Here is a 12,479-nt window from a genome sequence, read left to right on the forward strand (position 1 = left end):
CCCTTATGGTTTTATTAATTAATTAATGAGTATAATTAATAGAGGTTTAATAAGTCCATAAAAGTTTAGGTTAACCTTTTAATTGAATTAAAAGTGTAATTGTTAAAGTTAACCATATAGTATTTTAAAAGTATAAAGTACACCCTATACTATATATAACATTAAAAGTCTAACATTATATATGTATAAGTAAAAGTCAGTCTTACCGTTAGTAGGCCTCATTCACGAAGCTGGTCTATAAGGGGTGTTTAAGGAAATTGCCTATAAAATGGCGATTGAATGGGTATCCACTCTTACCCACCGCACTCTTGACTAGTGGAGGGTCGTTAGCCGAACGGGTAGGATAGGACGAAACCTTCCATTATAAGTATAATGAAATACAAAGTAACTAAATGTTTCGCAAATTCCCAATCTTAGTTACTTAGGCAAAAGTGAATTGATGCAATTCCATGAAATTACACTTTGTGCCCTTGCGAAGACGTTAGTGGAGCGTGTGTGGTTTACCGGCACACTAAATGGTTCTAAGCAAAGGTAGCAAAAGGTGACTCAATGTTTGTCATAGTTCGGTGGAGCGTGTGTGGTTTACCGGCACATCGAATAGGTGATTGTAACATGTGAGGGCACCATGTAGTTTGCATGGTTATTCACACCCGCTTTGTGATCCTCGGCATCCCAGTCACAAACAAGAGGGGCATATCGAGATTTAAACATGCAATTGAAATGTTCAATGAATCTCAAAGGATCTAGGAGTTTTCATAGATTTAAAACTTAAATTCCTTTTTCGTTTCTCATGGTACAAACTAGTGAATCGTCATTCACTTACCTTCAAATGTTCTGCGATTTGGGTTACGGCATCCCTCTCCCGAGTTGTAGGATATTGTGTTGGGTCCTAGCCTTGGAATTTCATTTGGGTGATTTACCAAGGACTCAATCAATCAACTAACTTGAATTCGTTTTTCTCCCGATGTCAAAGTTCGACAACTATGGTCTTCGCAAATTCCGTGGAACAAGCATTCCACATGAAGATGATATTCCACGATTCGATCAAGGAACAAGAAATCATGCTTCACTTCCTCCTCCTCCTCCAATTATTCTCCCTAACCCACAAGTTCAAAGGCTTGAAAAGTTCAAGATCACTCAAGCCCTTTTGGCAAGTGAACATAAAGAAGGAAAGTCGGTGTGTGCACACGTCCTAGGGATGAAGTCACACATTGATAGACTAAGAATGATAGGATCCATTGTCGGTGAAGAGATGGCTGTTGATTGGGTTCTTCAATCACTTCCTAACTCTTATAGTGAGTTCGTAAGAGAGTACTATATGATGAACCGCGACGTGACCCTTATAGATCTCACCTATATGCTTATTGCTGCTGAATCAGCAATGGTTTGGCGCAATAGAAAAGCAAAGTTGATTGGTGAATCTGCCTTCGAGACCTCTGTGGATATAGACAATGGCAATGAAAGACATGCAATGATCGAAAAGTTTGATCATAAGAGAAAGGCGATGTCTGAAATAGTTCCATGTGTTGTTCCAAAAAGAGTCAATTTGCTTTTATTGCCAAGAGAAGGGGCATTGGAGACGAAGCTGCCCTATTTACCTAAGAGATCTAAGAGATGGGAGAGTCGAAACGTATGGCTCTAATTTAGGTAAAATCCATTGACTAACTCTTTTAAGCTTCATTCTAGGTTCTGAATACATAATGTGATAAGATTACAATTGATGTTTAGAAGGATCAAAGAAAAGAAAAGAAGCTTAAGGGAAGAAGTGAGCAGAATCTAACCATGAAGGAATGGATTTCGATTGCGTTTCTCGAAGATTAGATTCTTGAGCTACTACTTAGAGTTAGAATTAGATTGCTAAGAAAGATGTATTCGCATAAGTTTTTCAATGAGTTGCATTGTGAAGGACAAATTTTTCCGCAATAAAATAAATTTTGATTTTAAATTTTATTTATCCTTACAATGGCATGTATGAAAAAATTGATGTTAAAATTATTAGCAATAATGGATTTGTTTCTTATTGTGTTATGGAAAGTCAAGAATTTACCAAATAGGGAGAGTTTCTCATCGCCCAAGTTTCAATTGAACAGAAACTTGGAATCATGCAACTTGGTTGCATGATGAATGAGAAATTTCATATTTGATAATTAGACTAATTCGTTGACAAAGTGTCAAGTGAAGGACTAGGAGATCGAGTACACAAAGTTGTGTGTTGATCAAGTTCACCATAAGAGTAACAAAGATATTTGTCATCATTTACTAAAGGTTTAGTAAATATGATTATACTTACAAGATTAAGTGTAATTTTGAATTGATTAAAGGGTTTAGATCAATAGCAAAACGAATAAGAAGAATCAAATAGGCAGAAAGATAAGAGTTTCTCCATTCTAAGAAGAAGGGAGAGTGGCTTTTATGCTTTATGATAGGTCTTAATGATTAAGAACCATATCTCAATTGATCCTCTAAGTGAGTCTTGGTACAATTGTATGTTAAAGAAGAGGAATCAACGATTGATGAAATGGTCAAATCAAGAAGACAATCATACTTTGTTCCAATAACAAGTCTTAAAGTTAAGATTGTGACAATGAGTAAAAGGTATTAAAGGTTTATAACATTCATCAAATGTGGAACGTTGTGATGTCTTGGATAAGACAAAGACCAACTATGACCAATTTATGAAGTGTTTTGATACAAGCTACACTAACTCTTGAAAATTTTTTTGTCAAGAAATGTTTATTGACAAAAGAATCTTATATGTCAAGGAGTCAGTGGGAGTCTTAATGGTCTCGAAAAGTTTCAAGAACAAATCAAATAAACCTTATCGATCATCACTAGCACACGAGTTGAGGTTTACAACCTATCGTAAAGACATTATTTTGTTTATGTGCCAATCCAATCGAGTTAATTATGCATGTGAGTCCTATGAGTTCTCATTTGAATGCGTAAAAGGCAAGGACCTTGATCAATGAAAGGTACATTGATAGGAAAAAGGTAAGATGCTTAACTACTTGGAAGACGTGGTGGGCAGCTGTGCTACTATAAGGCAAGAAATCAAGATTAAGAAAGTTCGATCCATATGAGTTTGAATTTGTCGTAAACTTTGGTTTTAACAAATTCGCATGGATAGGAACACATACACCGTTTAAATCTAAGTGTCATAAGATTTCCTCCTTCATGAAAATGATTGTGAGAAAATGCTTTCACTAAGAAAGATTTTAAAAGATAGTGATTGTAAAATTGCATTCTCAAATTCGATCATGGTTACGGCATCCCTTTCCATAATTTGAATTGTGAGGTTTGGCAATTAGTCTTAATTGTTAAGACACACATATGAACTATCTAAGGCAAAAGTGTATAAGTTCAAGAAGCCTTGATAAAAGATTATCAAAGCACTAAGTATTAGAAACATGAACTTAAGAAATTCAATAAGTATTGTTTTTCTGGAAGTTAAGATGTTTATGAATACATGTCGAAGCTAGTGGAAGCATAAGTGTTATGTTTTATAATAATCATCATGATAGTGGGAGCATAAATGTTATGATTGTATGATTATTAAGGCACGTATTGCATAGTTGGCAATATTAATTATAGAAAACAAGAGTCATACTTTGCAAAGTTGTAAGAGTTGAAAGGTTGTTTTGCTATAATTAAGGGAGAGAATATTATGCTTCATTTCAAATCTAAAGGATTAGATTGCGAAATGTTGATAAATTTAGTCAAAGGTACATAGTGTGTTCTTAAAATTTCGATTGTGATTACGGCATTCCTCTTCGCAATTCGAATTTTGAGAACATAGCAAATAAAACATTATGCGTTGTGTCCCATACGCTTCGGGTATAGGATCGATTGCGAATGCTTTAATGTTTGACCATTCTAAAATTTTCCAAATGTATAGTGCATTTAGAGGGAAAAGGGACTAGAATTGGTTTTGACTAAAATAATTAAACAACTATCAAAGGACAATCCAAAGTTCGACGAGGATTGGTCGCTTGCGAGTAGTTGGAAGTATAGTATTGGAAATTATGGAAGTGTTTCCATATTGGATGGACGATATCGACATCATTACGAATAGATAAGATTCTATTAAGAATGAGTTGTCATATAGAAAATATGGAAGTGTGTCCATGTTGGGAAGTAAAATCTATGTCTAGATTAGAAACTTTATGCGAAAGGATGTTCAAAGGAATGTACTTTGAGTGAGAGACATCATATCTAAGGAATTGTCTTGTAACAATCTCCGATAGAGGAATTTGTAATATCATTGGCAATAGTCTTTGAGACTTTGGTGCAGTGACATTACAAAAGGATCGTTGCATAAAGTGTTAGAATCTAGTATATTCTATAAATAACAAGAATTTGAAATTCTTACACTTAAGAAAATGGATTTGGTGTTGTAAAATGAGAATGATTGGAAATGTGTTCAATTTGTCTATTTCGCAAAAGAAAGAACCATAGGTAAACATTGTGTGCATACTAGGAGCATGGGACAAGTGTTGGAATTAAAATGCGAAGTTGATTACCCGAAACGACAAATAATGAGTAATCGATATGGTGATAAATAAAACGTGTTTTGTTTATACTCAAAGGTTTGAGGCCATATGGGATTAGTATTATTCTTGTGTTTCACCTTGCATGTTTTGACTTCCAGAATAATTGAGTTTATTAAGAATAATCGAATTATTCAAACGGGCCACAGTCGTTCATATGTTGGAAGTAGATATGAATGAAGACTGTCGTGAATTGGTGTGTGGATTGTCTAGAAGAGTATTAGACATAAGCAAATATTTGCTGCAACGTTCATGAGTGCTTATGAATATGATTTGAGCATTGGATTAAACCCACGCTCACTTGGATCACTCCATGAATTGTATCACGAGTGATTGGTGAGACGATAACATCTTATATTCTTGAAACCGAGATGTGTGAGTTGTATCTTGCGAATCGGTTGCACATTGATAATATGTAAACGCACCAGTAACTTGGTGTTATAAAACATATTGTTGTGTGTAATTCGGTGAGTGAGTGCAAGCAAGCATTGTATCAAAGTTTATCCGTTCCTTTTATCCAAAGTAGGATAAAAGCGATATCTTTAGGCCCCTCGATGGTTTAGTGATGACATACGTAAATGCTCGGCCGGGCTAGGGCTAATTTGATTTGTTCAATTAGTCTGTCGTCATAAATTGGAAATCGAGATAGAGTACAAAGAGAATGATTTGAAATCATATCTCATACGATATCTAGAATGGAGGAATATATGATCCCTTATCTAAGGACACGCATATCTGATATGATCAGAGTTGACAGCGGCTTTGGAAAGCTACGATTGCAGATCAGGATCTGAAGTCATACGCAGAATAGTTGTTAGACTTATCCAAGTGGGAGACTGTTGGATTAGTGTCTAAGTCCATAACTATTTTGGTATGTACTTGACCCGATGGTGCATGGTCCTTTTGGGTTGCCTTCACCAAAGCAACTTGATTGGAGAAATGAATAAAGAGAGAAAGGATAATATGATTTATTAATATGTTATAGGAATAATCATTAAAGGAGAAATCATATTTGTTTAATTAATATTGGTCAATAATTAATTAAGAATTAGTTTTGTGATCAAATGTAATTAATTAAACTAGAGGGGCTGAATTGTAATTATGTGATAGTTACAAAATAAGGTAAGGATTATCTTATATATATGGTGAACGAATTTGAGGTGTAAATCCCTTAGAATTCGAGTATGATAAGGATTCAAGGATTATCTTATTGGTTGCTTAATGGATAATCAACTAGATAAGGATAATGACTGAAACCCTATCTCTACACCTATATAAACACCCCTAGGGCCATGAATTCGAAAATCCCTTCCCAAGAGGTCCTAGATACGAATTCTAACCTCTCACCTCTCTCCTTATACCTTCTCCACTTGCTTATGGTGTTTGTGAGCCATTAGAGGAGTGACACTTGTGACTCTAAGCATTCCAAAGTCAATACAAGGAGATTTGGGATTGTTATTGCTACATAACAATCAAGGTAACACTATAAACTTATTCTCATGTTAATATGATTATATGTATGCTAGAATTAGGGTTTATAGTCTTGGATTCAAAGCATGTACAATAGAGAAACCTAGATCCAAGCATTAGGGTTTGTATGAGCACATAGGATGTCTTATGACCAAAACCCAACAGGGTTGTGCTTTGGAAGGTGTCGGGATGCATTGGTGAAGAATTCAGGATGATCGGGCGAATAGCGGAAAAGTTTGAAAATGAAGTTTGGAATTGGAGTTAGAGGGGTACACGGGGCGTGTTGGATTTACATTATAAAAGGAGCACAAGCCGTGTGACCAGAAAAGGGGGTTGCTGACTACACTGAACACGACCCTTGTTGATTTTTTCTATTTTGACATGGGCCGTGTTCGACCCCAAAACTGCCTTTTGGCAGTTTTTCCTATTTTCATATCACGGGAATTGAGTCATTTTTAGACACACACATGATACCAGAGCACATTGGGTGAAGGAATTTCAGAGGTTTTTGCAAGGATTTATTCGGTTATCATTTGGAAACATTATTTCCCTTAATTGTAAATTGTAATTGCACATCATTTCAATCTTTACAACTTGTGATTTTGTTCTAGCCATGTGTGGCTAGAACCCTAGTTTCTCCAACTTCTTATTTTGACTTCTTGGTTGTGATTTCAATCATATGACTTGATGTTTGCTTTTGATTTCTATCTAGTGAAATTGATTTTTCTTCAATTTAATGTTTGATTCTAATTGGGACTATTATTGGCCATTTGAATTAGGGTTAGGTCATTCAAGTTATTCATTTTGAAAAATCCATATTTGTTTTGTGAATTGGACTAAGTAAAAAGCATTAAATTGAGTTCTCTTGAATGAATTTAGTGTAAATCTTTTCACACACTTTTACACTCCCGAGCTTGTGAGGAGTATTGGGTGGTGTTGGACATTCACATAAAGCTTAATGCAACCTTTTAATCTAATTCTAAGAGATTGTTTAGACTAGGTTAGTAAGGTTAGGGCTAATCAAAGAGCTTATTTTGGTTAAATAATGTGGTGAATGGGAAGTTTTAGAGCTTGTTAACATTTACAAATACCAACTTAGATGTAATTGAGTAAATATAATGTTATCTTTGAATGCATTGCTAAGTTGTCATACATATAGTTGGAGTCCTTACAAACTTTGAATTTAATTCACCTATTTAGTTGATCACTTGTATTTTTAATTGTTTGTTTTAATCATTACATTATAACCCCCCTTCTTTACTATTGGTGATCATAGTACCTTGTGCAAAGATGTATAGACTGATTGTCCTGCGTCTCTGTGGATCGAGCCTACTTGCATTGTACTACCTTTTAGTACAATATAGTAGTGTTCTTTTGGAGTATATCGTACCCCTTTATTTGTTAGGTTTGATACGCCTAACTGGAACCATGTTTTGTAAACAATTATGGCTTTTGGTTGGTTTTGAAACTGAAAAATTTTACCTTGATATTTGGGATGTTACATTGATGAGTACTATAAGTTTCATTTGGACTCTGTCGACTAATTATTATTTTGTTTTCAAAGTTATATTTTTAATAAACTCAGACTGTTAAAGTCCGTATTAAAATCATAACTCTATCATACGAATTCCGTTCGGCTGTCTTTATATTGATGAATTCTTGTTCACGAGATCTTTGATTCTTTTTTAGATTGATTTGCCTAACAATCGACCGATTCAAATTTCCGTTTTTGTGTCGCACACTGCTGCACTAAATCTTTTAAAAATCGTAACTTATATGCAATCAAATTTGGACGTTATTTATTTGAACGGGTTCGCTTTTACGAATACTACGGATTTCGTTTAGATTACATAAGCTAATAACCAACCTATCTCCAATGCAGTATTTACGACGTACATAGCCGTGTTGGTTTAATCGCAAAACTTCGAACAACATAACTTCTTTATACAAAGTCGGATTTAAGCGCCCCTTATATCCACGTGATAGTCATTACGAGTATTACATCTTTAGCTAATATTATCTATTATATCTTAAATGTATAATCCGAATTTGCAGGCGTTACACAATAGAAAAAGTGTATTAAGTCTCCAATGAAACATGGCCATGTAATGAATTTTCTAGTTAGTGTAAGGCACTACCGCACTAGTGAGATGTTACCCCTCTTCAGAAAGTAGTGGAATATATGAATGGTTCATGGGGCTAAGATGTCCCCATATATTAGAATTAGAAGTATAAATAAAGTCTTTATATTGGTTGTTAGGGGTATAAACTTCTCCATTGATGTTCTAGTTCTAGCTCTTTGTGCAATTGGAAATTATTTATTGTAATATTATTTTGTTAGGAAAAATAGAATAACATTATAAAAATGTGATTATGTTTTAATATCCATGTACTAGTATAAGGGGTATAAAACCAAGTATTTTAGAGTAAGGGTAGAAAATTACATTATTGTGACATTAGGAGTAAAAAATTCCATTTGTATGTTTTGGGTTTGGAACACTTCGGTAATTGATAATTTGTGTAGAAATGTGTTATTATGAGACATGTAGATTGACATTAAGGCTATTAAATCATTATAGTTTAATGTTAAGGGTATATGATTAATATAACTTGTTGTAAAGGGTATGGTTTTATTTATCTATTTATTATTTATTTTACACAATACATAGGTCATCGATTTAGTATTGGCTAAAAAAGAGGATAAAATCCCCAATTAAATAGTTTAAATCATTTTATGATACGAGTGTTCTATATTGATAAAATATTTATTTTGAAACCATCTTTATATTAAAACTAACATAGTGGTCGAAAGAGTACCATGCTGTATCTGGACTTCAAACGATTTAGTTTTAACCATGTGAACGATAACACATTACTGGTTGATAGAGAATTAAATTGAATTTTCCAATAAATTACGAAATTTTATAGTTCTTACATATGATTTCTGAATTTGAAAGTAATTCATGAGATTATGCACCCTTCTATATTGTCCCTATAACTTGTCGTAAATGGTATCTAGTCCCTATAGCTTGAACTAAAGGGTAGGAAGTCACTATAGTTTGTTGTAGATATAACTTGTTAATAAGGGTATAAAGTCCCTAATTGTAAGCTTGACACCCACAAAAAAAATGATGGCACATTTACCATTAGTTGTAATTGTTTTGATGGGAAAATTGCATTAACCATTACAACAATATATGTTGTCTTAAAATCCATGTACTCACGAGAGAGACGAGAGAGACGTTATTTATCTCATGTATCAACTTACTTGACATTGTTCCACAAATCTTAATGAGAAGTGACGATGCACCTTTTGTGAAGAATTAGACGACCCGAGGATTAGCATGCGTGAAACATTAGTTAATTTGTGCGTATGATTTTAGTGGACCTTATAATATTGTACAATTGTTCATTATGTCTTTTATGTTTTGTTACACCCATGATGACACCATTATTGAATAATATATTGCAAAAAGTTGGACCACATTTTCCATTCGACAAAGACATTATTGCAAATGATGTCATGTTGCTAATTGCCGATGATTAAAGTTGGTGGTATTACAACATTAAACTTAAAATAACATGTTAATTATACAACATGTAGTTCTTATCGTTCATGTATCGAGCAAGCTCAGAATCGTACGAACTTCCTTTATAGCCCTTATACTCGCTCCACCACTTCATGAAACTACTCCCCTCCACGAAAATCTCAGGCGACACCGAGAAATCTTTTATCGAATGCCAAACATATACCTCAAAATTCTCGATGTCAGTTGCAATATTATTTGGGTCTTCATTCCTTAAGTCTCTTAGCGAAATCAATGCCTCCTCTACATGCGCCCAAAAGCAAGAATCCTCGGTAAGACTAGCAGCCTTCGTTTTTGGGTCGCTAGGCTTACGACCCTTCTTTTCTTCCTCCGACCACTTCTCTAATAACTTATAGTGGTTTGGTCTCACCGCCATGTAGTTTGTTTTTCGTCTTTTGTAGTGGTCGGCTATGTCTAGTGGCTCGACAATCCTCCTGTAGTTGGTTCCAGCATAGAGCCAACGCTTACGCAACTTCGCACCTTCTTTTTGGGGCACTAGGTCATTTTCTTCCACAGTCTTCTTCCAGTAATGGTTCAAATTTAGTTGATGTTTGATGGCTTCATTTTTTCCCTTGAGTTCGTTTGTGCTTTCCGCATTCTTGTAGCTATCGTAGTAACCCCCTGTAAGTCTTCGGGTCTTCATGTACCATTCTATGTACGTCAAGATTATCTTCATGTCGTTTAGCTTCTTTGTTGGCTCATACACGTTCCTACTTCTGATGATCATCTTTGTTTGCTTCTTTTCCATTTTCTCGATCAAATCATTCGAAATCTCATTTAACGCACCGATTTCTTGAAACTGGAATACAATTCCGGCCCTCAACGGGCTTAAGTTGGATTCGTTGGATTCGGAAGCCCCGTGATAAAATACTGTCTTTCTGATTGAATCCAACTCTTTACTATAATCGTGCATTTGGTAGTTTCCAGCATTTGGTGACACCATAACGTCAAGAACTGCCAAGATCGCATCTTGATCTTCAAAAGCTGTGTGCCCACGTGATTCTGTGCAGAAAAGGAAAGTGCCGAAAGGCTTGTATTGACTAGTCGATGAGAAAAAACTAGCAAGAAGATCTGTCTTCGCGACCACATTCAGGAAAGATGATTTCCATTGTGGGCGTTCAGAGATGGCGCCTTGGAGATGTTGGTTACCAATAAGGGGCGAACCAAACGTTATGCAAATCGGACGTTTGGCGGTTTTTGAACCGTTAGATTCTTCCAAATCTGCGTAATGTTGATGTAGTAGGGTGTAAAGAATGGCGAGGTATCCACCAAGACCACATCCGGTGACAACCAACTGATCATTTATAAGCTGAAAAAAGAAAGATTTAAACCATTAAGAACATATACTACATTTGATCTTGAGTTCTGAATCTGCTAAAGAAAAGATACCTGATTTGAGAGCTCGGAAAGCTCTTTAAAATGAAGCTCAAACAACTCAACAGCAGCTTTGTTAATGGATATTTTGGGGTTGACTTTTGTCGAAATGAAGTCAACGACTTTATGATTATCTGATGAAACCAGATCTTCTCCCTTACGAAAAGGAATTGTATAATCAGACAAACAGTTGAAAGCCAAGACTTTGATCCCAGAAGGACTCGTGTGAAGTTGATAAGTGGAAGAAGTTTGAGAAATTGCTCCATAAGCATCTTGAATGACATGTATGCTGCCAAGAAACTTTCCCACTTCGACTTCACTGTTGAACCTGCAAGTTGTTATGAAACTTATTTTCAAGATTCGATATTTTTATGATGAAAGAGATTAAGATCGATGCAAATCTAGCTTACATCTTTTGGCTCATCTTCTTTCTTGTTTCTTTTTAAGAAACTTTCTGGTGTGTTTCTTTCGGATGTTGAAGACGATTGAACGAAGCTTTCAAAGATTCGTTGTCGCAATAATGTAGATGTCAAGAATGAGTTACTTATAATGCACAAGAATTCATTGGTAGTGGGGTGTCTAATTTACACGAAAGTTCGTGATGATTACAATTTTTATTTACTTATTTAAATGTCGAGTGTTTCAAGTTGCAAGTTCTTTTCCAAAAGTCGTCGATGAAATCTTTATTTATTTAAATTGGTGTAAATAATTCCTGTGGTTCTTATGTTTTATGGACACGGTGCAGTATTTCAATTTCATTTCTAACGTTTTCATCCTCCAAAGGACTTTTTCTTTCACTTTCCGTCCATGGGGTCTATGCGTTAAGTCTATTTACAATGACAAATATATCATTTTCTTTTACTTGAATACAAAGGGTTTCATGGCAGATGAAATCATTATTTTTTTAATAAATATGTTTTATTATTATTATTTTTTCATTAATTTGTGAACTTTTGGTGGCATATGGACGTCCCTTTTCTCGAATATGTGTTCTCTTTCATAATTAGGCCCCACACGTAGAAACTTTCCACATTAACAAATTTGGGGTTCATCATATCATGTATTCTTCTCAGTCATAATGGTATATAAATCGTTAAACTGTTATTACTATTATTTTTTGATTGGCAGGATCATTAAATTGATGTTGATCACATAATAATAACAGAATATAAGTCTAATAAAAATGAGATTGGAGAAATTAAGGTGTTTTTTTTTTTTTTTTTATTGTTTTTATATTGGTTTTTATACGAAGGTAAGAAAATCTATAGGAGTGTATTTTAGTTGAGCTTTTTCATAAAAAAGAAAAAAAAGTTATCAGGTTTTTTTTTTTTTTTTTTTTTTTTTTTGAAAAGAGTAAGTTATCAGGTTAAGACAAGAAAATTTAGACTTGACGATGTATTATTATTATTATTATTATTATTATTATTATTATTATTATTATTGGTATCCCCCAAATTGTCCATTAATAAAGATGTTAATATATAGGGTTAATAATTTTATA

The 12,479-nt window shown here is 34.4% G+C and overlaps 1 protein-coding gene across 1 annotated transcript; it reads right to left on the bottom strand.

Moving 5' to 3' along the window:
* Positions 1-9,523: 9,523 nt before the first annotated feature.
* On the bottom strand, positions 9,524-11,554 carry LOC145044135 (senescence-associated carboxylesterase 101-like). The gene is made up of 3 exons (XM_078992964.1): positions 11,389-11,554; positions 10,994-11,306; positions 9,524-10,913 (listed from the first exon to the last, which is right to left on the bottom strand). The coding sequence occupies exons 1-3, from the start codon at positions 11,400-11,402 to the stop codon at positions 9,603-9,605; spliced, it is 1,638 nt and encodes a 545-aa protein (XP_078849090.1). The 5' UTR covers positions 11,403-11,554; the 3' UTR covers positions 9,524-9,602.
* Positions 11,555-12,479: the final 925 nt, after the last annotated feature.

Source organism: Lactuca saligna, chromosome 4, assembly GCF_052625555.1.
Source record: "Lactuca saligna cultivar CGN05327 chromosome 4, ASM5262555v1, whole genome shotgun sequence".
NCBI classification, from domain to species: domain Eukaryota; kingdom Viridiplantae; phylum Streptophyta; class Magnoliopsida; order Asterales; family Asteraceae; genus Lactuca; species Lactuca saligna.

What these genes read in the sequence shown, in the direction of transcription:
- LOC145044135 (XM_078992964.1), bottom strand. An exon ending in TTTCCGAGCTCTCAAATCAG is followed by an intron (nt 10,914 to 10,993) that starts GTATCTTTTCTT and finishes TTCTTTTTTCAG; the next exon opens with CTTATAAATGATCAGTTGGT.